Below are 27,940 nucleotides of genomic sequence, written 5' to 3' on the forward strand. Positions count from 1 at the left end.
AGACCATCCCCTGGCACAGTGCTATATTAACCAGACCATCCCCTGGCACAGTGCTATATTAACCAGACCATCCCCTGGCACGGTGCTATATTAACCAGACCATCCCCTGGCACGGTGCTATATTAACCAGACCATCCCCTGGCATGGTGCTATAGTAACCAGACCATCCCCTGGCACAGTGCTATATTAACCAGACCATCCCCTGGCATGGTGCTATATTAACCAGACCATCCCTTGGCACAGTGCTATATTAACCAGACCATCCCCTGGCACAGTGCTATATTAACCAGACCATCCCCTGGCACAGTGCTATATTAACCAGACCATCCCCTGGCATGGTGCTATATTAACCAGACCATCCCCTGGCACGGTGCTATATTAACCAGACCATCCCCTGGCATGGTGCTATATTAACCAGACCATCCCCTGGCATGGTGCTATAGTAACCAGACCATCCCCTGGCACAGTGCTATATTAACCAGACCATCCCCTGGCATGGTGCTATATTAACCAGACCATTACATTTACATTTAAGTCATTTAGCAGACCCCTGGCACGGTGCTATATTAACCAGACCATCCCCTGGCATGGCAGTGCTATATGTATTTATTAAGCAATCAAGGTTACAGTACTTACACAAACCTCCATTGTCGTCATGGTTATGCTTGAATTCTGTCAATAGGTTTTCATCTTGTTGTTCACATATAATATGCCGTGTTTTTTAAGCCACTCAAAACCCAAATCATAGCCTGATAGGATTGTCACTATAATGTATAGAACATCAAATCCAGATGTAACACACAAACCATTGGTGTATAATTTATCTAACACAGACCAGTGACAACATGTTCCAACACATTGTTTTATTAGAGAGGGAAAGAAGTAAAAACATTACATCATTCAAGGGCTGTTTAAAAAAAAAAAAAAAAAAATCAACGTGTGATTCCTTACTTGTTCAGATGACTGCAGACCAGTGACCCAAAATGTTATTTTACACACAAGAAATAATACAGGATCTATAAACTACTTATGCTTAATGTTTAAGGACAAAAATAAGCAAATGTTTGAATCATGGTGGTAGAGAACCCGTTACATTTCAGCTGGTATATTATAGAACGGATATGAGATACATTTCGCGCCGTGAAACCTAAAAAAATAAAAAATAAATCACGACTAAATCTCCACTTAAAGTAGAGAGGAAAGGAGAAAGTACTCTCACAAGAACAATCCCTTCTGGAGGTCACTGGTCTTACAATGAAACAATATATACTAATACATTCTGAAACAAATATGATGAAGCGTTGGAGAAAGAAGTCACTGCGTCTGAGCCCAATCCCGTCGTCACTACAAGACCTTGTATCTTCCTTTGCTGGTGGGTTGGTAGGAGTTTTGCTAAAATGAGAGAGAACATTTATTGAGCAATGAGAAACATTTTTTTCCCCCCTCGCTAAGTTAATTACTTTCAGTACTTTTAATACATTCAACTTTTATTACTGGTGTTCATACAATGATGCAACCAACATGTAGACTGACACGAATGATTATAGAATGATTCCCTAGGCCTAGCATCAGTAATTAGATAGATAGATCTGAGATAACAGAACCATACATATGGATTCTATTTCTATGGACAGAACTTACTAATCTGATAAGCTCCTCCTTGATGAGCCGAGTGATCTCAGCCTTGGCCTTCGTAACGGCCAGCTCATTTGCACCTGTCAATCGAATACGTCAAAATATTACGACAAGTGACATCCATCAACAACAAAAAAAAATACACTCACTACGGCTAACATGCAACCCTCAACTCTCCAACATTGGTGAAGAATTGAAGTAGTCATTGCAAGTAGAATAGCTGCTTACTCTCAATAGCCAGGTAGATCTTGCGTTCTCCCTCTTTGGGTTCTTTGCCTGGAGGGAAGTAGGTTCCTCTGATGGTGATGGCTGCCTCGGAGTATTCTCCGATCCTCTGTAGGGCCTCCTTAGACGTGACCTTCCACCTCGCAGTCTGGTGGAACACAGGAAACAGACATTAACATCTTCCTGTTCGCATAGGCCGTATTCACAAAGCGTCTCAGAGTAAGTGCTGATCTAGGATCAGTTTTGCCTTTTTTTTTAAATCATAATGAATAATATTATATGGATAGATCCTAGATCAGCACTCCTACTGAGACGCTTTGTGAGGTCAGTACCACCTAACACTTGTGGGATAAACTACTTAAACCACAATCACTTTGCCCTATCAACAAACAAATGTCAATCAAATGTGATTTGTTTCAGGAAACTAGGCGTATTGTCGCATGCCACTACTTCACAGGAGAGGCATTTGAACGTAAACCTTTTTTGTTGTTGATCTAAATGCGTTTTTTTGTTGTTGCAGAAATGCCTTCAGGAATATGGGAAATTTCATGTGCCTTAACACACTTCTATATCATCTGTAAATACGAATAAAATAGTTAAATTACAAGCCTAGTTGGTTTAGCCAAGGAAAGAAATCCTGAATCTTCCCGCTAGCCATGATTGGCTGAGATAATGGATGGGCTGGACATGCCGAGAGATGAGTTCGGATTGGTCTGCCATGTAGCACGCATCTGTCTCTAACACGAGCTGCTCAGTATGTGTAGGTACTCCTTTCTAAACGTGGCTTTTTTTTGAAAGACATCACGAAGAACTGCAAAAGTGTTACTAATGCTCTCCACCTTCTAGAAAACGAACGTGCTATGCCGACTCTTAAAATGAAATCAGACGATGAGGAAATCCCCGATTTGGCAAAAAAATAAAAAAAAGTTGTCATTGAACCAAAACATTGTGGTCTTCTGAAACACGGATCAACAGTGTTGTTGTCACGGAAGAAATCAGCGGAATGCCCGGTGGAAACAGAGTATGAGGAAAACTCTGCCGTTTGATTGCAAATACGCAGAGGGAGTTGAAAAGAGAACACAGATGGCTGTTGTATAAAACTCTTGTCTTTTCAAATGAAGGGCAAGAAGCGTTCATACATGTATACGGGGTAAGAGTCTATCTAGCTCCATTTTCAGATATTATACGTTTCTTATTTTGTCAGAAAGTCATTTAAAATTGCAAGTTAAAGCGTACTGTTGGCTTGCTAGCTAATGTTATCTGGCTGGCTCGTTAGATAATGTTACGTGTTTGATATGTGAAGTAATATTATTTGTATCTCAGAAATCCATTTGCATTGCTAGTTATAGCCTGATGTTAGCTAGCTAACATTGAAACTAGTCGGTTAGCTTTAGCTACTTGTAGATTCACGCATGGTAGTAACGTTATGAGTTATGATTATGGTTCATTGTTTAGCTAGTTAGCTACATGTCTAAACAAAAAAAAAGACTCCACTATGCAAGTAATCATTTCACTGTACCGTTCACACCTCCTGCATCCTGTGCATGTGACAAAAACGTTGATTTTATTTGATATAGGGTGTGTTTACCAGAGACGGTAATGTGAAGAACATGACCTGCACCAAAGTCAAATTAGGATATAACGTTATAAAATTCTCAGGTAGAAAGCCCTGCTTTAATTTCGTCACACTCACAACCGTAAGCTATTTTCTGTAATTAGCTCACCATTAACTTTTAAATATTGTTATGAGATTATTTTCCTGTAATAATGAATAACAATTTGCTGAAGTTCAGATGATGTTGTCAGCTATGATGTGGTCATTATTTGAACAGGCTAGGCATCTAACTTAACGTTAGCTAGCTAGCTAACTAACATGCTAGAAACGAACCAAAACATTGTTTAGAAAGTTGCATTTAGTTGCCTGGTTTAGTTAGATTGACATCTACTAAATTCATTTTTAAAAACAGATGGGTTTATTGGTGTTAAAATGCAACAGTTATGATATTTTGGACCACCAGCCAGCCAGCTGATGTCATGCATGTTTTTGTGTTTATACTTTTTCAAAATGACAAGTTTGATGTTGGACGACAACAGAATGTTCATGTCACTACGACAACCGTCTCCAGACATGCGAATAGATGTAGTATAAACCAGCCTTTAGTCTTGAAATCTTTGGTTGTTTAGTACAGTATCGTATCCACTCTGTGAAGCCTCACATGTCAACCCTTAAAGAGATGGGTGGGGCTAAGGCTTAAGAGGGTGTGAACGATGCTGAATGGGTGGAGACAAAGAAGAGCTCTCCAATAGGTGTACCAAAACAAGTTGATCAACTTTCAAAGCAGAATTACTTTCCCCTTATTCCTCAACTGTACGATATACCATTTTCTAACTCGGAGTCTCTACTTTAATCTAATGTAAAAAATAATAATCAAATTTTGCTACATTAGACCAAATCGAGCCGGTCGGTCACAAATACGAATAAGATCTACCAGCTAGTGTTTTACCATAAGCTCCGTCCGTCAAGGAACAGACATGGTAAATAGACCATTCAATGGTTCAACTGAAAGAGAATCAGCATGATGAAGTAATGCATAGTTCATATAGAAAATGGTGAATACCTTTCATTTAGAGATTCAATGAGCAGTCCTCCACCTACACCCTAGTGTTAAGTCCCAAAGACAACATATTCCCTATGTAGTTTACTACTTTTGACCAGGGCCCATAAAACAGTAGTGCACTATCTAGGGATTAGGGAATAGGGTAAAAGTAGTGCACTGTCTAGGGATTAGGGAATAGGGTAAAAGTAGTGCACTATATAGGGAATAGGGTGGCATTTGGGATCCAGGCCCATATAAAATCTGACCTGAGGGAAATCATTGATTTCCAGCTCCTCTTCGTATCTCTTGACGGTCTCGGCCTGTTCAGCCGCCTGCCTCTCCTCCTCCAGCTTCTCCACAGGGATGTAGTTGAGCTTGGCGTTGATCTTCTCAGCCAGCTGCTCGGCAATGGTCTTAGCCGAGACGGAGGGGGCCATGATGGTGCCTCCTCTCAGGATGGCATTGGTGGCCTGTTGCATCACATCCTGTCCAGAAAGAGAGCAATGGATTATGTCAGGACGGAAGGTTGAAGACTACTAAAAGTCACACAGAAACACAGACCCCACCCACACCCACCTGAGCCTCAGCCCCCAAGTTCTTCTGGGCGTTGATCCTGAGAGCCAGTCTCTTAGCCATCTCCAGTTTCTGGATGTTTCCAGCAGAGGGGGCACCGAGATTGGCTAGGCCCCCTGCTGCTGCAGCCGCCACGGCCGCAGCGCTGGGCGGTCCTCCCCCGGGAGCCGACAGATCCTTCACCCTCTTCTTGGAGTTGAACATGCTCTCGATCTGCTCATCAATCTGTAAGGACAGGGGTGAGATATTGTGTCAATATAGTACGTATTCTAAGAGGTTTTAGAAATGTATTGTTTGACCCACAACGGAGGAGATGCGATATACATTATCAAGAGTCTGGAACCAGGTGAGTGTTCCCTACATAACCCTCTAGAACCCTAGTCTGGAACCAGGTGAGTGTTCCCTACATAACCCTCTATAACCCTAGTCTGGAACCAGGTGAGTGTTCCCTACATAACCCTCTATAACCCTAGTCTGGAACCAGGTGAGTGTTCCCTATATAACCCTAGTCTGGAACCAGGTGAGTGTTCCCTATATAACCCTAGTCTGGAAACAAGTGAGTGTTCCCTACATAACCCTATATAACCCTAATCTGGAACCAGGTGAGTGTTCCCTACATAACCCTCTATAACCCTAGTTTGGAACCAGGTGAGTGTTCCCTACATAACCCTAGTCTGGAACCAGGTGAGTGTTCCCTACATAACCCTCTATAACCCTAGTCTGGAACCAGGTGAGTGTTCCCTACATAACCCTCTATAACCCTAGTCTGGAACCAGGTGAGTGTTCCCTATATAACCCTAGTCTGGAACCAGGTGAGTGTTCCCTACATAACCCTCTAGAACCCTAGTCTGGAACCAGGTGAGTGTGTATGTCCCAATGGCTCCCTATATAACCCTATTGGGCCCTGGTTACTTACAAGCCCTTAACCAACAATGCAGTTAAGAAAAATAAGTGTTTAGTAATTTTTAAAAATAAAAATAACAAATTAAAAGCGCAGCAGTAAAATAACAGTAGCGAGGCTATTTACAAGCCACAGTTGGCATTCTACTCTAAGCTTTAGTAGAGTGTTGGCCCTACACGATCAGAACCTGTACTCACATCCAAGGCCCTAGCTACATGATCAGAACCTGTACTCACATCCAAGGCCCTAGCTACATGATCAGAACCTGTACTCACATCCAGGGCTCGATCCACATGATCAGAACCTGTACTCACATCCAGGGCTCGATCCACATGATCAGAACCTGTACTCACATCCAGGGCTCGATCCACATGATCAGAACCTGTACTCACATCCAGGGCTCGATCCACATGATCAGAACCTGTACTCACATCCAAGGCCCTAGCTACATGATCAGAACCTGTACTCACATCCAGGGCCCTAGCTACACGATCAGAACCTGTACTCACATCCAGGGCTCGATTCACATGATCAGAACCTGTACTCACATCCAGGGCTCGATCCACATGATCAGAACCTGTACTCACATCCAGGGCTCCATCCACATGATCAGAACCTGTACTCACATCCAGGGCTCCATCCACATGATCAGAACCTGTACTCACATCCAGGGCTCCATCCTCGTCATCAGAGTCCTGCAGACCCAGAGCAGCCTTCTGCAGCTTCTTCCTCTCGTTAGCCAGGGCATGCTCCGTCTCGTCAAACTTGAAGCCCTTCCCTGAGAACCCGCTGCTGCTCTTGATGCTTTTACCCTCCTGGGGAAAGAAAAGGCTGTTATAGAGAGGGTGTGTTACATTCACCTACTGATGACACAGTGCTAGCAGCAATGGGAAGTAAGCCAGGGACAAAACCGGTCTAATCTTGTTGAATAGGAGCAGAAGAAATTTTTAAAAAGGACACAGAATATAATATTGAATTCGTCGCCGAAAATCCTCAGCTCTAATTCACAGTTTTTTTGCTGGGCACACATTCGGCATACAAAGACCGGGTAGCTTCCACGACAACACCAGAACAGCACGACTTCCTCTTACCGCTTGCCGTTGGTTTTTGAAGGACAGCCACAGCTGCTCCAGCTCCTTGGGCACAGGGGACCCTGAGAGCTCCAGGGCCTTGATGATGTCCCCAGCGTAGCGTGCCTGCTCATCTGTGATGAAGGTGTAGGCAAAGCCCTGGGACACAACAAATCAGGGTGGTTTTAAAATGAGGGTTGTAACGGTACACATATTTGTTCCTGAACCGTTTCGTTACGGGACCTGGGTTTGGTCCTAGCGGTGAACCCCGAAAAAATACTTAACATATGTAAACGATTAAAACACTAGGCCTATGCCTTCCACTGAAATGTGGAAGGCAAAAAAAATACATTTCAGGCTATTCCCGTTAAAACTACTAAAGCCTATGCAGACATTGTAATCAAAATTCAAGACTTTAATTGTCGCATTTCAAAACTGTTCTTTTGTAAAGGCGCAGCGGGGAACTAGTTCTGTACGATGGAGAGTGATGGGCTGGATAAACCAGGAGGATTCTCCGTCCCTTATCCCTTAACCATCTCTCCCCTAATTAAGAGTAAAATAATGGACAACAATACTTAGGTTTCTACTTCCAGCTATTCATTTTACGGACACGGTATATTTTATATTAGCTCTTGTTTTTATTTGTTTGTTGTTGGTCTCACCCTTCAGCTCCACTCAATCCCCTCCCATCTATCTATGAAAACCATCCAGATTTAAATACCAACAACTCTGTATTTTCTTAAATAAACTCAAACTACAGTAACTATTGGCATTACATTTTCCCGCTGTAGCGAAACCGAACCGTGGCCCCAAACCAGCAATACGTACCAAACCGTTACACCCCTAGTTTTAAATTAACGGTTTCTAGATATCAATCAAATGTATCTTTTTTTCTAAAACGGTTGAAGAGGTCCTTGGGGGGGGGAAGAAAAAAAAATTGCCCAGTGATTTGTTCCATTTTAGTGATCAGAATTCCTGGAATTCTTGATAAACTAGTAACAACAACTAATTAGTTTGATGGACTACTAGTGTATCCTACAGGACCACTACTCACTTTGTTCCCGGCTCTCCCTGTACGTCCAGCCCTGTGGACATAGTCCTCGTAGTGGTTGGGACAGTTGTAGTTGACGACCAGGATCAACTGCTTGATGTCCAGCCCCCTGGCTGCCACAGAGGTGGCCACCATTAGCCGACACGCCCCGTTCTTAAAATCATTGATGACGCTATCTCTGTCGTACTGGTCAATGCCTACAGGGAGGGGACGGAGATAAACAAACGCTTGTTATCAAATGATATAGTTCAAAACAACTAACATGATAGAGGCAAAATGTTTATCTGCCATAAACATGGTTTAATTAGAAGATATAATAAGGAAAATGGTCTAGGACACTGGTCACTTTCAAACCCTGGACTAACTCAACTTATTTATTTTACCAGGTAAGTTGACTGTGAACACGTTCTCATTTACAGCAACGACCTGGGGAATAGTTACAGGGGAGAAGAGGGGATGAATGAGCCAATTGTAAGCTGGGGATGATGAGCTCAGCCCGGTCACTTTTAAACCCTGGACTAACTGAATGAGCTCAGCCAGGTCACTTTCAAACCCTGGACTAACTGAATGAGCTCAGCCAGGTCACTTTTAAACCCTGGACTAACTGAGTGAGCTCAGCCCAGACACTTTCAAACCCTGGACTAACTGAATGAGCTCAGCCCAGACACTTTCAAACCCTGGACTAACTGAATGAGCTCAGCCAGGTCACTTTTAAACCCTGGACTAACTGAATGAGCTCAGCCCAGACACTTTCAAATCCTGGACTAACTGAACGAGCTCTGCCCAGACACTTTTAAACCCTGGACTAACTGAATGAGCTCTGCCCAGACACTTTCAAACCCTGGACTAACTCAAAATGTGTCCCAAATGCCACCCAATTCTCTACATCAGGGGTATTCAACTCAGACCCTACGAAGTCCAGAGCCGGCTCCTTTTCTGTTCTACCTGATAAATACAATTCCACACACACCTGGTGTCCCAGGTCTAAATCACTTCCTGATTGGAACTGTCTTCAAGGTTCAGAGTTGAGTTTGAAGGTGCTACTTAAAATGACCTACTTTTGACCAGAGGACCAATGTTGTGGGTGGAGCCTCAGACTAATGACAATAGAACACCGGTGTGTTTGTATGATATTACCTCCGTGCAGAGACATGCAGGGGTAGGAGGCCTTCATCAGGTCTTTGAGCAGCCCGTCAGCATGCTCCTGTTTGTCCACGAAGATGATGACCGAGCCCTTCTCCTGGTAATGGCCAAGGATCTCTAGCAGCTTCAGGAACTTCTGGTCCTCCTCAATTACCAGCTAAACGGAGAGAATACACGATGAGGGGAAAACATGGATGTCTGTGATAAGAGAGAAAATGGCAGCAACACTAATTTAACGAATTACCAATATGGAATATTTAAAAGATGGATGGTGGTGCTATTGACAAAATGGGAGATATATTCATGGTGAATAGTTACGGACTCAAGACAATTCCGCTTTTCATTTCTAAACAAATTCTAAAAACATAATTCCACTTTGACATTATGGGTTATTGTGTAGGCCAGTGTCACAACATCCAAAATCTAATCAATTTTTAAAATTTTGTAACACAAAAATGTGACATTTCTGAAGGTACCGAACAAAAAAATATAAAAATGTAAAAATGCAACATGTAAAAGTGTTGGTCCCATGTTTCATGAGTTGAAATAAAATCCCAGAAATTGTTCATACTACACAAAAAGCTTATTTATCTCAAATGTTGTGCACAAATTTGTTCACATCCCTGTTAGTGAGAATTTCTCCTTTGCCAAGATAATCCATCCAGCTGACAGGTGTGGCATATCAAGAAGCTGATTAAACAGCATGATCAATACACAGGTGCAAAGGCCACTCTAAAAATGTGCCGTTTTGTCCCATAACACAATGCTACAGATGTGTCACGTTTTGAGGGAGCTTGGAATTTGGAATGCCCAACTGCAGGAATGCCCACCAGAGCTGTTGGTATAATGTTAATTTCTCTACCATAAGCCGCCTCCAATGTTGTTTTAGAGAATTTGGCAGTACATCCAACCGGCGTCACAACCGCAGACCACGTGTAACCACGCCAGCCCAGGACCTCCATATCCGGCTTCTATACCTGCGGGATAGTCTGAGACCAACCACCCCGGACAGCTGATGAAACTGTGGGTTTGCACAACCGAAGAATTTCTGCACAAACTTTCAAAAACCGTCTCAGGGAAGTTCATCAGCGTGCTCGTCGTCCTCACCAGGGTCTTGACTGCAGTTTGGTGTCGTAACTGACTTCAGTGGGCAAATGCTTTTTTCTTGAGCGAATGTTCAGGGGGCCGGAACATAATTACAAATAATTTGTAAACTGCAAATTTTAGCCCAAACAGATTTAATATGTGAATAAAAAAAAACACAATTTCAAACGTTTCTTACATTGGTATACGATCACATACAGTATGCGTTGGAATACTCTGGAACAGATTTCCAAAATGTTAAAATCATCTAGAGCTGATTTGCTAGTGTTTAATGTCCAAAAATAAAAACTTTTTTTTTTGCTCACAAAACTTTAGGCGCAAAATAAAATCACCGGCCTGCGGGCCGCCAGTTGCGTAACCCAGCTCTGACATGATGGTTTACATATGATATAATATCCAGAGTAGAACAGGAGTTTTTCCTCATCACATGACTGACTGACCAGGAATAACTCCTGGCCCTATCCACAGGGCACCAAAAAGGTTAAAGAGATGGAAGACGCACCCTATTCCCTTTATAGTGCACTACCTTTGACCAGAGCCCTATGGTCCTTGGTCAAAAGTAGTGCACTATAAAAACGGTAACATTTAGGACACACAGAGAATGTAAAAGGCCAGTCTTACCACATGTTGCTCCACATCAGAGCACACCACGCTCCTGCCTCCCACCTGAACCTCGATAGGCTTGGATAGTATTCTCCTGGCCAGTGCCTCCATGGCCCGCGGGAACGTAGCCGAGAACATGACCGTCTGCCGGTCTGGACGCACATTGTCCATGATACGCATCACCTGGTGGAAGGAACATTCCAGGAGAGGATATGACCTATTATTTTGGTGCCAGGGTCAGGTCTAAATAGCTGCTATAAACATGAATTGAGGCAAGTCTATTTTCCTTAAAAAACACCTCCTTGGATTAATTATTTACACAGTAATGATAATAACGTGTGTCTACCTGTGGCTCAAAGCCCATGTCGAACATTCTATCCGCCTCGTCCACCACCACATACGTGGATCGACGCAGGTTTGTGACTCGACCTACACACCCAAGGAAAGTATAGTGACACAGGAAAACAAGTTAATCTCCGGAAAGTGGGCTCACCCAAAGCTTTCACACAAAGTTCCTGAACCTCCTGCTAAAATTTACCTCAACAAGCCCAAAAAAATAAAAAAAATAAAATAAAAAAGGGTCTTTCCTTTTCCTAAGGCATTAAATACTTCACTTCAATTCACACAACTGCCATTTATTGTGTTCAGGCCTACTTTTAAGCGGCCAGATTATTAGGTTTCTATATTTGTCTTGTCTTGCGTACCATCTCAGGGGCACGAGGAACCTGTAAAAATGTCAGAAAACAGCCAATACAATAAAAGAGACGAGGCCACGTCAAGCACTACGTGACCGCCTTTTCACCTACAAAATGAAACAGAGAGATTACCTGGCATGTGCGGAAGAAAGGAACGCTAAACTGTCATTACATGTTTCTATATTTTTTTTAATTTAGCATTTACACACAGTCATAAAACACTGACTTTTTAAATACGGACGTAAACATATTCACACTTGTCGGACAACCATGTTCTACTTTAGGCTTCACATGTTATTCAAATCCCATACGTGAGTGAAATGTCTGACTTTTTACAATGACTAACAAGTAAACTTGACTTGTGGATAAAGGTTTGTTGAAAACTTGACTTACGCCTCTGAACGTGAGGACCACCCACGAGGCAGTATCGTCTCTTCACCTACTTGTAGCTGATCATTATTCTTCAGGGAACACTTCCAAAAATGGCCGGATATGATTCCCAAGGCGGTCAGATAACGTTGACAGTTTTAGTAAAAGTGGTACTGACTTGACTCTCGTACGGAAACATTTCATGCAAAGCAGGACATTTACATCTTTCTATCGGTACCTGCGTTGCTCGTGTTTTCAGGGTCAGAAAGTGACATCTCTAAGTCAAAATAATTATAACACTGGACATTGCACACACACACACTGCAGGTTTATCACGTATCAGAAATCCCTATCATTATATGTTAACTGGATACAATAACACAAGAGAGCTATGAGACAAGGTGTGTCACTCACCGCTGTTGGCACCTAACATGTCAATCATTCGCCCTGGTGTGCACACAATGATCTCTGCTCCCCTCTTCAGCTCAGCAATCTGCACCGCAAGCAAGAAACAAACTATTTAAAGATAACGATATTCAACCAATGTACAATCCTGTTTTGCCTTTTCCTAACCGACTACAGGGCTTGACATCTACATGTTTAATATTGACTTGCCCAAAAGCTCAAGGTCACGTGTCGTGTCGCCCCCCCCCCCCCCAAAAAAAAGGTTTGTAACACCATGTTAATATTTATATGATGCAAGGAACAACAAGGAACAACAAGGAAGTGTATTTCATTGTAAAGTTTATGCGTCTGTTATTAACTGCCTTTGTGTTAGTTTATTTTTGTCGTAGAGTTTGTCAAATACTGTTAGTTATAGTGGAGACTGAACCCAGTCTTCCAGAAGCTGTTTATATATAACAAAGTATTCTTAAAGCTTTGACATCTTTCTTACCTGCCATTGTTATTATTTTTGTTTCAGTTGTGCAATATGACAAGTCAGTTTAAAGAAGTCTTTTGAGTTCATTCTAGGGGAAGCTTTTACCGATAAGAGGAAGATTTTTTTTTTTTTCGTCAATGAGGTTTTCTGATCAGTTTCTTACAAATCTTTTTACCAGAGAATCCGACAGAGTTGGAGGATACACTATGCCTACTGGGCTTCTCTGCATATTCAAGCCTGTCTCAAAACACAACACTGCCCCTTTAAAAGGCTCTCCTGGAGGATGGTTGGCCACACTTGGGAGCTTATCAAATATAGCAACATTACAACCAAATACTTTTTATGTCTTTATAAAATAATTCCCTCCAGGGGCTTGAAATTAAGGGTGAACCGTTGATTTAAAATACAGACGGTTGAAAACAGACTCTGGGACAGACTCTGGGACGACATATCCAAAATTCATTCAACCACTGCACTTTAAAACATTTTTTAAAAAGCAAAATGAGGCTGATGCAACAGATCAGATCGTTTCGCTTAAAATGTTGATCAAGTTTTATTTCTGATATAAATCTGTTGCATCAGCCTCATCGCTTAAAAAAAGAAAAAAAAGAAAACTATATGCAATTAGCAGGAACCTCCCGGTCTCAAAAGCACACTCAAGGGGTTTCATGTGACCGATAAAAATATCTTGTTAAAAATTAAGTGGAGATCTAAAGATGTAACAACTAGCACGGGTTGCTAATATGACTACTGATGTAACAACTAGCGTGGGTTGCTAATATGACTACTGATGTAACAACTAGCGTGGGTTGCTAATATGACTACTGATGCAACAACTAGCATGGGTTGCTAATATGACTACTGATGCAACAACTAGCATGGGTTGCTAATATGACTACTGATGCAACAACTAGCACGGGTTGCTAATATGACTACTGATGCAACAACTAGCACGGGTTGCTAATATGACTACTGATGCAACAACTAGCACGGGTTGCTAATATGACTACTGATGCAACAACTAGCATGGGTTGCTAATATGACTACTGATGCAACAACTAGCATGGGTTGCTAATATGACTACTGATGCAACAACTAGCATGGGTTGCTAATATGACTACTGATGCAACAACTAGCATGGGTTGCTAATATGACTACTGATGCAACAACTAGCATGGGTTGCTAATATGACTACTGATGCAACAACTAGCATGGGTTGCTAATATGACTATTGATGCAACAACTAGCATGGGTTGCTAATATGACTACTGATGCAACAACTAGCACGGGTTGCTAATATGACTACTGATGCAACAACTAGCATGGGTTGCTAATATGACTACTGATGCAACAACTAGCATGGGTTGCTAATATGACTACTGATGCAACAACTAGCATGGGTTGCTAATATGACTACTGATGCAACAACTAGCGTGGGTTGCTAATATGACTACTGATGCAACAACTAGCGTGGGTTGCTAATATGACTATTGATGCAACAACTAGCGTGGGTTGCTAATATGACTATTGATGCAACAACTAGCGTGGGTTGCTAATATGACTATTGATGCAACAACTAGCGTGGGTTGCTAATATGACTATTGATGCAACAACTAGCGTGGGTTGCTAATATGACTATTGATGCAACAACTAGCGTGGGTTGCTAATATGACTATTGATGCAACAACTAGCGTGGGTTGCTAATATGACTATTGATGCAACAACTAGCGTGGGTTGCTAATATGACTATTGATGCAACAACTAGCGTTGGTTGCTAATATGACTACTGATGTAACAACTAGCGTGGGTTGCTAATATGACTACTGATGCAACAACTAGCGTGGGTTGCTAATATGACCACTGATGCAACAACTAGCGTGGGTTGCTAATATGACTACTGATGTAACAACTAGCGTGGGTTGCTAATATGACTACTGATGTAACAACTAGCATGGGTTGCTAATATGACTTCTGATGTAACAACTAGCATGGGTTGCTAATATGACTACTGATGCAACAACTAGCCCGGGTTGCTAATATGACTACTGATGCAACAACTAGCACGGGTTGCTAATATGACTACTGATGCAACAACTAGCACGGGTTGCTAATATGACTACTGATGCAACAACTAGCACGGGTTGCTAATATGACTACTGATGCAACAACTAGCACGGGTTGCTAATATGACTACTGATGCAACAACTAGCATGGGTTGCTAATATGACTACTGATGCAACAACTAGCATGGGTTGCTAATATGACTACTGATGCAACAACTAGCACGGGTTGCTAATATGACTATTGATGCAACAACTAGCATGGGTTGCTAATATGACTACTGATGCAACAACTAGCACGGGTTGCTAATGACTAGAAATATGCATTTGGTTGCCGGACGATAAAATAGTTAATTTGAAACCCAATAGAACATGAGAATGCCATGGCAACCAGCATTTAAGTGTTTATAAAATAATTCCCGTCAACATTTCTATTGTCAGATTTCAGCTAGGCTAATTTGAAACAAAGACATGTTTCATAAAATGATAAAACGTCTAGGTTTTAATATACTTAAAAAGTCTCAAAGGTTGGCATCATTTTATGGCGCCTTCCTCATGTCGGCATCGGTTTGGACATGAGGCTGAAGCCAATATGCATATCGCCAAGCCTTTTGACATATATTTTGTACATGAAAAATAGATTTGAATATTATGCCAATGTTGGCCTCTCTGATCCAATTCTGATTAGAGTAGGCTAACTGTTTGATAGTGATGTTTTGTTTTATTGTCCATTCAGACAACTTAAATCTATATTCTTCTTGTCTGACATTTATTTTACTTGTGCCAGACAAGAGAACAAGCATTAATGCTGTGTTTTTAAGTGTTGCTGCCATGCTATGGTCTTAGGTCTCTCTTTATGTACTGTTATGGTGTCTCTCTTGTCGTGATGTGTGTTTTGCCCTATTATTTATGTTAAATCCCAGCCCCTGTCGCCGCAGGAGGCCTTTTGCCTTCTGGTAGGCAGTCGTTGTAAATAAGAATGTTCTTAACTGACTTGCCTAGTTAAATAAAATGTATGTCGAGCTCTATATTATTCAAACCTACAACCCAGGATATCTTTAAATACAATGTAAAAAAAAATGTATCATGGTAAATCGTAATTACAACCAGGTAACACTACTCCATGATGAGGTACTGGTTAACAATAACCCCATGACCCTACAGCGTTAGAGGAAGTGGTTCTACCTGTTCACTAATCCCAGTGCCTCCATATACACACACCACCCTCAGGTTCAGTGGCTTGGAGAACTTCTTGCACTCCTTGGTGATCTGCAGAGCCAGCTCTCTAGTGGGAGTCATGATCACAGCTGAATGGGGGAAGAGAACGGACAAATAGAACTCAGACAACACACTCTCATCGTTTATTTGCCCTTACAAAATACTTAATTGAACAGCTTTCATATCGTCTGATAGGACCATTCTGCTCAGCAAATTAAAATTGTGATTTACACATAGAAATCAGAGACGCCAGCTTTCAGGTTAATTTAGGTATAATTGATATCGGGTGGTATGACAGAAAACGAGTAAAAAAGGGGGCCCTTACCGATGGGTCCCTCAGCCTCCTCCAGGGGCCTCTGGTCCATGATGTGACGGTACATGGGAAGGAGGAAGGCGATGGTCTTTCCACTGCCGGTCTTAGCGATGCCAATGAGATCTCTCCCAGACATGATGGCTGGAATGGCCTGAGCCTGGATTGGGGTGGGCTTCTCATAGCTGTGTCTGGAGATGTGAAGACAACATCACTTAACACACACCTATCTAGAAGTGTATGGCAAGTGAATCACAGGCGACATCCGCACTGAGCTAAAAAGGCTAGAGCTGCCGCTTTCAAGGAGCGGGACACTAATCCGGACGCTAAGCCCTCCGACGAACCATCAAACAGGCAAAGCATTAAACTATCACGGATTACAAATGGAAACCCAACCGCGAGCTGTCCAGTGACACAAGCCTACAAGACAAGCTAAATACCTTCTATGCTTGCGTCAATGCTAGCAACACTGAACCATCCATGAGAGCCCCAGCTGTTCCGGACGACAATGTGATCACGCTCTCCATAGCCGAAGTGAGAAAAGATCTTTAAACAGGTTAACATTCACAAGGCTGCAGGGCCAGATAGATTACCAGGACGCGTACTGAGAGCTTGTCCTGACCAGCTGTCAAGTGTCATCACTGACATTTTCAATCTCTTCCTGACCCAGTCTGTAATACCTACATGTTTCAAGCAGACCACATTAGCCCATGTGCCCAAGAATGCCAAGGTAACCTGCCTAAATGACTAACAACTCATTACACTCTCAAAGCATTTCATGGCTACAGACAAAGCTGGTCATGGCTCACATCAACACCATCCTCCCAGACACCCTGGATCCAATTCGCATACTGCCCCAACAGATGACAATCTCTATTGCACTCCACACTACCCTTTCCCACCCAGACAAAAGGAACACCTATGTGAGAACGCTATTCATTGACTACAGTTCAGCGTTCAACACCATTGTGCCCTCAAAGCTCATCAATAAGCTAAGGACCCTGGGACTAAACACCTCCCTCTGCAACTGGATCCTGGACTTCCTGACGGGCCGCCCCCAGGTGGTGGGAAGGCAACAACACATCCGCCACGCTGATCCTCAACACAGGGGCCCCTCAGGGGTGCATGCTTAGTCTATAGTCTGTTGTTTACGAAGTATGTGACAAATAACATTTTTGATTTGATCAACTGCAGATTACATAACAAATGTATGTTAAGGTCCTATTCAGTTGGACAAATACGTGACTTACTTATATCTGCTACAATGTAAAACTTTGTCTGTGACACTCACCTCTTCAGTGCACTTAGAATCTTCATAGACGTGCCACACTGAACCCATGACTTGATGGGCTTGGGACAACCCTTTCCTTTGACTGCGATTCCCTCCAGGTCCAGCCTGTGGACATTCACCTCTGTATGCATTCACCAAAAGGAAAGGAGTTAGATCAAGGATGGGCAACTTTGATAAGGGGTGGGGACACACACACACAAAAAAAACTGAACTTATCATGACGGGCTGCAGTGGCTCGCAGGTCTGTGTTAATTTCATGCAATGCTACACATTTTGCCGTGGGGGCGTAGAGAAATAAATATATGATTTCTGAGTGAGAGTGACTAACAAAGTCAATGCCACCCCCAGCTGGAAATTAAACCATGATTACTACAAGTTTAGATAGCTATCCGCTAGACTAATTTACCAATCTACCATGTTTTTTTTTTGCTAATGTGCTAATTGAGTGACTGTCAGTGACTTGACATAAGAGAAAAACTGCTGATGCACAACCACATTTTGAAATTGCACTTTGTATATTCCACTACTCTCTCAACATTAGGTTGAGACCCCAATCGAGTTCCTAAATTGTTTAAAAATATATATATGTGTGGGGGAGGGGAAAATCGATCCGTGGACCTACAAAAGGGGGGGCCAGTTGCCCATCCACGAGCAAAATTGACACTTGTCATTTAGAAGACAAAAGCAACAAAAAATATCCACACCAAGGTTTCCGTGTGCCGGTATTTGCCAATAAATTAAATTGGCACTGGACGGGAGAAGAAAAATCCCATTGGGAAGTGATGCTTTTTAGCCTAGTCATTGAAGGAAATACCAGTTGATGGAAATACATTTGACCGGTCAAGCTTATCCGTCTATAGGTTAATTTGCAAAACTAAGTGGAATTAAACTTGACTTACCTCCCTACATTTGCACACACTGTACATAGATTTTTTTCTATTGTGTTATTGACTACACATTTTTGTTGTTGTTATTGGTCGCACTGCTTTTCTTTATCTTGGCCAGGTCGCAGTTGTAAAATGAGAACTTGTTCTCAACTGGCCTAGCTGGTTAAATAAAAGGTGAAATAAAATATATAAAAACTAGCCCGTGTAAATATTTGTTATGCATCTTATTTACACAGCATACCAGATACAGATTGAGAGGAATATCTGTCAGACAGCGCGAGAACTGCTACTACAGCATCCCAAACAGTAAATACATAGGCAACGGAAGGTAGGCTTCATCCGCGCCTCACACACCCCTTCGCAATGAGCTGGAGGCAGTAGCATTTTGAAAACAGATACTTCAATTGTTTGAAACCGGAATGTTTTTACTACATATTTATGAGGCATGTTTTACATTGCTTCAAAGTAGCCTAGCCAAAATCAGACCCTATCCGTGGAGGCAATTATTTATTAGATATTAACTTTATTTCATTGTCCAGTAGTCAAAATGCACAATTCTATTTATATTAGCAACCCATGCTAGTTGTTGCACATTATAGCTCCCCTCTTTCTAAATATCTAAACTGATATTTGAATGTCTGTCACAGGAAACCGCTCGCTTTTGACAACAGTGTTTTCCCGGCTAAATGCATTATGGAACAAACATTTCGCACTTAGCTTACTGCCTTGTGCACATTCCTGCGCTTATAAATGTGAAGAAAGAAAAAGGTAAACCATTTTATTGGTCAGTTTGTCAAGAACGAAAGAAACTATTCCAAACACACTCTGGGACAGTTGTGGGATGATAGATCCAAAATTCATACAACCAGTAGGCCTAGGCTACATAAAAATAAAATTAAACGTTAAAAAGCAAATGAGTCTGATGCAACACATCAGAATGTTTAGGCTAGTAATTTTGCTGTTCCTTACTCATCTTGTTGGCTGAGGAAAAGTAAATGTGGGCATCGGAATTTGATAAGGACCACAAATTGTTGTATCCTCGATTTACATGTTCTGTTGAGATTAATTACCATAATCTAAAATGTGATTTGTCATTCTGAGCACCGTGGTTGGACGCCCTAATCAGGTTACACATCCAATGGTTATGGGTCCAGTAAATTAAAATGCTGCTGGTCAAATTTCCTGCGCCACAATTTCCTAATGGAAACCCTGCCACACACATTGGTTCGGTTTGCTTTTTTTGGCAGAACTCGGCTAGGCGACCATCTGTGCTCATACTCCTCAAAGTCCTTTGCTTGAAAAACTAGGGGGGGGGGGAATTGTAATATTACTGTTGTTTGTCCCCTTTGAGCCACCGTAGCAACAACATAGCCAGATACACTTCCTCAAAATAGTCCAAATTAATTAAAGATAAATAAAGAAATGTGATACATTTTTATCTTTTGCAAAGGACTTAGTGGCGCAAATTTACATCTAGCTAAGATGTTTGGTGCAGCATTTCTCAAGTGAAAAAATGTGCATGAAAATTAGTCGTCTCTCATTGACTGACAAGCAATTGTTGTTCTCACTCCTACTAGGATTAGTACTGTTGACTAATCCCCGATGAAGGGTCGTAGACTTTGGCTACCGAACATCAACTTGCCTCAAGAAAAACGTGTGCACAAACAGCCGGGCAAACTTGCAAAGACCAAAGTGGAAAAAAACGTCACAAAAAGTATTCATGATATACCTTCAAACGGTTACGACTGGGAAGTATACGGTAAGTTTTACAGTTAGTGCAGTCAACTAAATTTTACGGGGAAAACGACCACTACCACAGTCATTGCAGCAAATAGACCCTTCCTCAAAAAAAATAAGTGTGGGTGTGAGTTTAAAAAATATATTTACTTATATACACATGTACATACCCTCTGGAGACATCTTGGCCAGCTCTGGCACCTCTACATAGAAGTCCTTGCGGTATGGTTCGTACTCAATCTTCTGGTGATCCACTGGCTCCAGCACTTTCCTCTGTTTGGTCTGGTAGCCAGTCAGGGCTGTCGCCAGATCCACTTCCTCTTCCTCTGATGAGTACTGGGAAGACAGTGACACAACATGTAGGAACCTGCTCTCTTCAGTGAGAGAACTTTGAGAGAAGTTCTTGAGACTTCTGGAAGAGAGTTTCATGGGAGATGGCACCGCGTACCAAATGGCACCCTATTCCCTACACAGTGCACTACTATAGCACCCTGTGCACTACATTTGACCCCATGAGCCCTATACATTTACACAAACAATCACAATGAGAGCTTGACAGGACAAAAACTGCTTACCTCCATTGCATCCTGGTCATTCTCCATCAGCTCACCCTTCTTTTTGTGGACATTTGGTCCCCTCTTAGTTTTGCATACGGTGACAACTTTGGATACGTTTACTCCTCCCTTCTGTTTGTGTGGAGGGCCAAAAAAAGAAGAAGTGAGATTGCATCACACACAAAAAGACCAAAGCAGCACATACTGACAGCAATGTTTCCAAAGATCTAGATAGTGTAAGTGTGAAGGAAACTATTGGGGGTTGGTCTAACTTACCTTGTCGTTCCCTTTAGACTGGGGGCCCATGTTGAACTTCTTGACTTCCTCCTTAACCTCCTCCATGTAGGCGTCTAGGGTATCCAGCTCATCCTCTGCTTCCTGCTCCATGGGAGTAACCTCTTCCTCCTCTTCTTCCTCCTCCTCTTTCTTTTCCTCCTTCTCCTCCGGCCCCTTACCCTCCTCGCCTTCTTCAGGCTCTTCCTCGGGAGCTGTCCCTTCCTCATCGTCATCTGAAAGGAAGAGAAGTCTGGTGAGACCCTGTATTGGCAGTTATCTAAATCAGTCTTCGAAAGTGGAAACTAATGCATTTAGGTACATCTGAAACCCAACACACAACCATGAAAAGTAGAAGTCTCAGCTTGTTCCTCACCGTCATCATCCTCCAGACTCCACTTCTTTCCCTGCTTCATCTCCTCAATCTCTCTCTTGATCTCCTCGATGTTCCCTAGGGCCTTCTTTCTTTGGTCCTCCCTCCACTTCTCCACTCGCTCCTTCCTTTTCCTCATCTCTTCCTCCAGCTTGTTCTGGTCAAAGTCTTGCTGTGGGGACAACACATAAAGAATGCACAAATATTCAAGTGTCATATTTCGGGTCAGAGTTTCCAAATTGCTGAACAACATCTACAGCGGAATAGGACTCACATCCTCAACAACCTCCTCTTGCTCTTCTTTGATTTTCTTCTTCTCTGCAGAGGCTTCAGGGTTGTCTTTTTCCTTGCTTTTAGACAGACTGGCAAACCAAAACAGACAAAGGAGAACAAGTTAAGGTTGGGTGTAAGTAAGATTTATTGAGGGGGGGTATAACCCTTTGGTAAAAACTCACGTCTCATCAGTTTTCCTGCTTTTGCTGGGGCTTGTGGATTGTGATCTGCGTCCTCGGCTCCTAGACCTTCTATTCCTGTCACGGCTCCTGGAGCGCCTCTTCTCCCGACTCCTAGAGCGTCTGGATCACATCAGCCAAATTCAGTAACAATATCAGACCAGGTATTTATTTCACATTCAAAGACACACCCTTATTACTCTGATGACTTTGATCAATCACTCACTCTTGGTCTCTCTCTTTCACACACAGCTCACCTGGGGCGCTTCCTGTCTCTGGACCTTGATCGGCGGCGGTCACGGCTGCGTGACCTCTCTCCCCGCCTGTTGCGGTCCCTGTCTCGGTTTCGTGAGGCAGCCCCATCATCCTTCTTGGAGCGTTTGTCTGGGGAACGGCTCTTTGATCGACTCCCGGACCGACCCCTCGATGCCGACCGTTTCCTGTAATGCCTAACAAACATTGACAAATTATTTAAAACACTTCAGAAACATCAATCACTTAACTAAAACGACATACATAAATATATTATGTCCGTTTTAAAAACGTCGTTAGTGCGAGAGAGTAATGCCGCGTTCGGCACAACTGGGGACTCGGAAATATACGACTTCATTACGTTCAAGACAACTGGGAACTCTGAGGAGAAAAATAGCAAGCTCGGACTGGGAAAATCGTTTCGAACAGTCATCCAATTCAGAATTGCAAGTCGGAAACTCGGCCATCTATGCACAGATCTTTGGCCTCCGACTCCGATCACGAACGTCATGATTTGACCCCCCCCCCCCACCGAGTTCCTAGATTTCTTGAAAGCTCCATATTCAACTGCACAGCACATGGTCAATGTGTTTTAAATAATTGTGTCGTTTGTGAATGCATTATCAAGTATTTTTACTTTGTCTATTAAGCTAACTAGCCAGCTAGCTAGATATCTATCACATTCAATGGTCTGTAAACGTTAGCTAGCTTATTAGCTAGCGCGTTGGATCAACGTTGCAGACTTGATAGCTAGCTCGGATTTTAATCCTTCAAAACAGACAAAAATAATACAAGAGACCCTTAAACTCCTCACTTACCTTGACTCGCGCCCCATATTTACGTTGAGTCCTCAAAGAGATTAAATATCAATGTTTTATTGTTAAACTTTGTGCATTTGTTTTCATGCGTGATCACGTTAGCTGTTTCCTGGAACGTAATCAAAAAGTGACCGTTCTTCTTAGATTGCGTAGCTGCATTGAATGTGTGCGCCTCTAGTGGTGGGATGATTATTTTAACGTCATATTGTAGAAATATTGTTAGTAAAAAGTTGAAAAAAATATTAGCATTTACTCTCCTAGTGCATAAACACATCATACATAGTTGACATAAACCCAAATGTACAAGGTCACTGCCTACATCTAGGAGTTTAATGACTGATCTAAAATTCAACCAGAAACAATTGTGACATGTTCCAAGGTTTTATTTGTTTAACACAACATATTCATTACAGCATGTTAGCAGAACTTAAATACCACTATAAGATGCAACATTCCCATCTCTTTATCTTTGTGTTTGATATTGATTTCAATATTTCACATACAATAAATAAAGCATGAATAAAGCATTTACCCTTAAAGTTACAATTTTCAAAATTATGAAAATGAATCAAGTCGATCTGACAAACAAGATCACACCAATGAAGTTACAAAGAAAAGAAAAAAAGCCTCACACCAACTGAATAACTTAATTTGGATGCCATGTAGGATTTGGGGAGGCCGGTAGCTTAGTGGTTACAGCGTTGGACTAGTAACCGAAAGGTTGCTAGATCGAATCCCCGAGTTGACAAGGCAGTTAAACCCACTGTTCCTAGACTGTCATTGAAAATAAGAATTTGTTCTTAACTGACTTGCCTTGTTAAATGCAATTTGTTTTGTTTAATTAACAGATGATCTAGCATGCCACAGAAAGACAATATTAGTGAGGCTGGGATAACTAGGAGAGCAATACATGACATTTCCACAAATCAGAGTTATTCAGCACAGATAATATACAAGCTAATAAGACCCCACCGCCCAACACTGAATAGCAGTGACAAAACACACGTTCCAAAAAGACAATCCTAAGCAATTATTCTCCTAGTTCAGATGACACAATTGACCTCTTTTAATAAGAGCTTGCACACGTACAGATAAAGTCAACAATGTCTTTAAGCATAAAAGGGTGCAAAAAAAACATTCAAAAAAAAAAGACAAGTGCTTCTCCTGTCTTCCATACAAGATAGATTAATTCACTTGAAACAAACAAAATCGCAAAGTAACTGAACCCCTTATGTAAACACTGTAGGGAGCTACTTAAACAGTAACTTAAAGCAGCTCCTATGGACAAGATTCATATGTAAGATGTTTAATATACAACAGATAGGTGCAGTGAAATGTGTTGTTTTACTGGATAGTAGAGGGCCAGAACACAAATGCATGTTATGTTACCTTGTTCAACCAGTTAGTTCTGTCTTCCTCTCTTATCCACCTGCGGACCCTGCACCTCCGAACACCCTCCCCTATAGGGTGTACTGACTCAGGATGGGACATGGTTGGAGGTAGGGTGAAGGATCACTATCAGGGGTCATGCCCTCTTGTCACCCAGAGGGGGTGACATTGCCAGCGCCATAGCACGGCGACCTCCAGTCCATCAGGGAGTATCAGTCTCTTCTGAACTAACCAACAGCAGGATCTCGTGACTGAGGACGAAGGTGAAGAAGTAGACACAGAGGTCGGCGAAGACGTCAGCCATCTTCCTGTAGGTGTCCATGAAGCGGTTGATGACCTCAGCGGGGATACCAGACAGCAGGAGGGCGGCGGTCAGCACTGTGGTCTGCATCTTCTTCTCAACCTGATGGAAAGTTATTACACGTTTATGGATGTATAATAATACTGCACAGGATAATGACTACATACATCTGACCCATTTGTTATAGCTGTGCTCAATTCCCTACATAGTAACGGTGTAGATGTATCTCAAACCTTTGGAAAATACTTGTACAACCCCATGTAGGCCAGTTCGAGGGTGAGAAATGGTGCGAATATGGACTGCAAAAGAAAAGAGTATAGCCTAGTTAGCGAACTGCTACAGGTCTACTCTCATATCACAATCAGTGCAGCCGAATCGAAGACAGAATTGCTCAGTGGTATTGAACAAATTCCAAAACCTCAAGGGAAGATGCAACACTTTTCTGATCCGACTCACCAGATACTTGCAGACAAAACCTCTGACAAAGATGGCGAGGAGGACACTGCCGATAAGCCTGAAGAGCCTGAAAGAGTCCAACTCTTCTGGGTCTGAGCCGGCTGCATCTTGGGCTTGATTCTCATTGGCGAGTTGGCCTCTGAGCTTCATGGCGTCATCAAAGCGGGACAGATACTTCTGCAACCCTCTGCGTGGGGATTCGGAATGGCTGGGCTCATCAGCTGCCAGCTGGGCCTCTCCCCGTGGCCTGTGTCGGACCCCTGGAGTCACATCCTTGTCTACACCGCCCCCACCCAGCACCTCACTGCTGTCTGGCAGGGGAGACCCTTTCCTCTCTGGAAGATCGCTGTGGGGGTGGCTGCTGCCTACTGCCTCTGGGAGGAATGGAGACAGTCTTGGGGATGAGGATGCTGACCACGGCTTGTTCCTGTCCAAGTCCAGATGGAACCTAGGCTCTGTGACAAGACTTGATGCTCCTGTATGAGACGGCATTGTCAGTTTAACGGATTAGGCTAACTAGACTTCTCTGTGAAGTGAGATACAAACAGAGATTATATTATTGGATATACACAGTACCAGATTCTTATTCAAGAGTTTTTATTTTTACTATTTTCTACATTGTAGAATAATAGTGAAGACATCAAAACTATGAAATAACACACATGGAATCATGTAGTAATCAAAAAAGTGTTAAATCAAATTATATTTTAGATGATTTTAGATTCTTCAAAGTAGACACCCTTTGCCTTGATGACAGCTTTGCACACTCTTGGCATTATCTCAACTAGCTTCACCTGGAATGCTTTTCAAACAGTCTTGAAGGAATTCCCAAATATGCTGAGAACTTGGTGGATGCTTTTCCTTCACTCTGCGGTCCAACTCATCCCAAATCATCTCAATTGGGTTGAGATCGGGTGATTGTGGAGGCCAGGTCATCTGATGCAGCACTCCCCTTCTTGGTCAAATAGCCCTTACACAGCTTGAAGGTGTGTTGGGTCATTGTCCTGTTGGAAAAACAAATGATAGTCCCACTAAGTGCAAACCAGATGGAATGGCGTATCGCTGCAGAATGCTGTGGTAGCCATGCTGGTTAAGTGTGCCTTGAATTCTAAATAAATCACAGTGTCACCAGCAAAGCACCCCCACACCGTCACACATCCTCCTCCATGCTTCAAGGTGGGAAACACACATGCGGAGATCATCCGTTCACCTACTCTGTGTCTCACAAAGACACAGCGGATGGAACCAAAAGTCTCAGATTTGGACCAATCAGACCAAAGGACAGATTTCCACCGGTCTAATGTCCATTGGTCGTGTTTCTTGGCCCAAGCAAGTCTCTTCGTCTTATTGGTGTCCTTTAGTAGTGGTTTCTTTGCAGCAATTCGACCATGAAGGCCTGATTCACGCAGTCTCCTCTTTACAGTGGATGTTTCGATGTGTCTGTTACTTGAACTCTTTGAAGCATTTATTTTGGCTGCAATCTGAGGTGCAGTTACTTGCTGATTTTTGAGGTTGGTATCTCTAATGAACTTATCCTCTGCAGCAGAGGTAACTCTGGGTCTCTCTTTTCTGTGGCGGTCCTCATGAGAGCCAGTTTCATCATAGCGCTTGATGGGTTTTTGCGACTGCACAAATTGTTCCACATTAGCTGACCTTCATGTCTCAAAGTAATGATGGACTGTCGTTTCTCTTTGCTTATTTGAGCTGTTCTTGCCATAATATGCACTTGATCACACCTACCTTGTCACAACAGAACTGATTGGCTGAATCAATTCCTCAAATTAACCATGAAGCTGGTTGAGAGTGTGCAAAGCTCTCATCAAGACAAAGGGTGGCTACTTTGAAGAATCTCAAATACATTTGGATTTGTTTAACACTTTTTGGTTACTACACGATTCCATGTGTTATTTCATCATTTCGATGTCTTCACTATTATTCTACAATGTAGTAAATAGTAAAATAATGAAAAACCCTTGAATGAGTAGGTGTCCAAACTTTTGACTGGTACTTAAATATAAAAATGCACATTTATAATAGTAAGCTTTTTATATATTACAGAAGGGCACTGAATTGTCATGACTACAGTACATTCCACACTGACGCATGGTTTCTCTTCAACTCACTGCACCATTATGGTCCCTAGCTAGCTCAGTAAGTGTGTACTGTGCAGCTAACATTTAGATGGTAACAAGCTACCGTTAGCTGCCAGTTTCGATGGTAGAGCTGCAAGCTAATAAACTAACAGGCAATGCAATCTGCTTGTCTGATCAGCCAGCAAACCATTTACCATCAGTTAGATTTTCCTTACCGTTCTTTTCAGCTTCAGCTTTGGTGAAACCCACGATTCTGTTCATTCGGTCTTCGGAATTCATGAGCAATTTTCGCCTCCGAATTTCTGCTCTTCTTTGCGCAGCAGAAAGACAAGTTTTCTCTTCGGGGGCGTCCATAGTTTCAGAAATATTAAGATTATTTGATATATAAAACACACTATTTTCTGATCTGTGTAACCGTGCACACAAATCCTTAGATTATTACAGCAGAGAACAGCGAACACTAAATGGGACACGTCATAATGGGCCCTATTGTCTGTATAAGTGCGCACGTTGATGATCTCATGCCGCGTTCATGTCCTACCGGAAACTCAGAATATCCGAGTAAAAATGAATTTAAGTTATTTGCTAAGAGATTTTTCTTTTTGGTGTGAATTTCCGGCAGACGAGGTG

The 27,940-nt window shown here is 42.3% G+C and overlaps 2 protein-coding genes across 2 annotated transcripts; both read right to left on the reverse strand.

Annotated features, from left to right (window-relative positions):
* Positions 1 to 848: 848 nt before the first annotated feature.
* On the reverse strand, positions 849 to 23,210 carry ddx46 (DEAD (Asp-Glu-Ala-Asp) box polypeptide 46). The gene is made up of 23 exons (XM_055941582.1): positions 23,072 to 23,210; positions 22,259 to 22,450; positions 22,005 to 22,124; positions 21,824 to 21,911; positions 21,553 to 21,721; positions 21,180 to 21,412; positions 20,925 to 21,035; positions 20,520 to 20,685; positions 17,726 to 17,846; positions 16,450 to 16,625; positions 16,092 to 16,213; positions 12,381 to 12,459; positions 11,249 to 11,331; positions 10,921 to 11,085; positions 9,190 to 9,352; positions 8,056 to 8,249; positions 7,023 to 7,160; positions 6,597 to 6,746; positions 5,034 to 5,255; positions 4,724 to 4,942; positions 1,864 to 2,008; positions 1,642 to 1,715; positions 849 to 1,392 (listed from the first exon to the last, which is right to left on the reverse strand). Exons 1-23 carry the CDS (start codon positions 23,086 to 23,088, stop codon positions 1,345 to 1,347), a joined length of 3,195 nt encoding a protein of 1,064 aa, XP_055797557.1. The 5' UTR covers positions 23,089 to 23,210; the 3' UTR covers positions 849 to 1,344.
* A 223-nt stretch (positions 23,211 to 23,433) lies between these two features.
* LOC129868015 (guided entry of tail-anchored proteins factor CAMLG-like) lies at positions 23,434 to 27,821 on the reverse strand. The gene is made up of 4 exons (XM_055941583.1): positions 27,526 to 27,821; positions 25,218 to 25,693; positions 24,995 to 25,060; positions 23,434 to 24,863 (listed from the first exon to the last, which is right to left on the reverse strand). The coding sequence occupies exons 1-4, from the start codon at positions 27,662 to 27,664 to the stop codon at positions 24,663 to 24,665; spliced, it is 882 nt and encodes a 293-aa protein (XP_055797558.1). The 5' UTR covers positions 27,665 to 27,821; the 3' UTR covers positions 23,434 to 24,662.
* Between the last annotated feature and the right edge of the window lie 119 nt (positions 27,822 to 27,940).

The sequence above is a fragment of the Salvelinus fontinalis genome, chromosome 13 (genome assembly GCF_029448725.1).
Source record: "Salvelinus fontinalis isolate EN_2023a chromosome 13, ASM2944872v1, whole genome shotgun sequence".
Classification (NCBI taxonomy): domain Eukaryota; kingdom Metazoa; phylum Chordata; class Actinopteri; order Salmoniformes; family Salmonidae; genus Salvelinus; species Salvelinus fontinalis.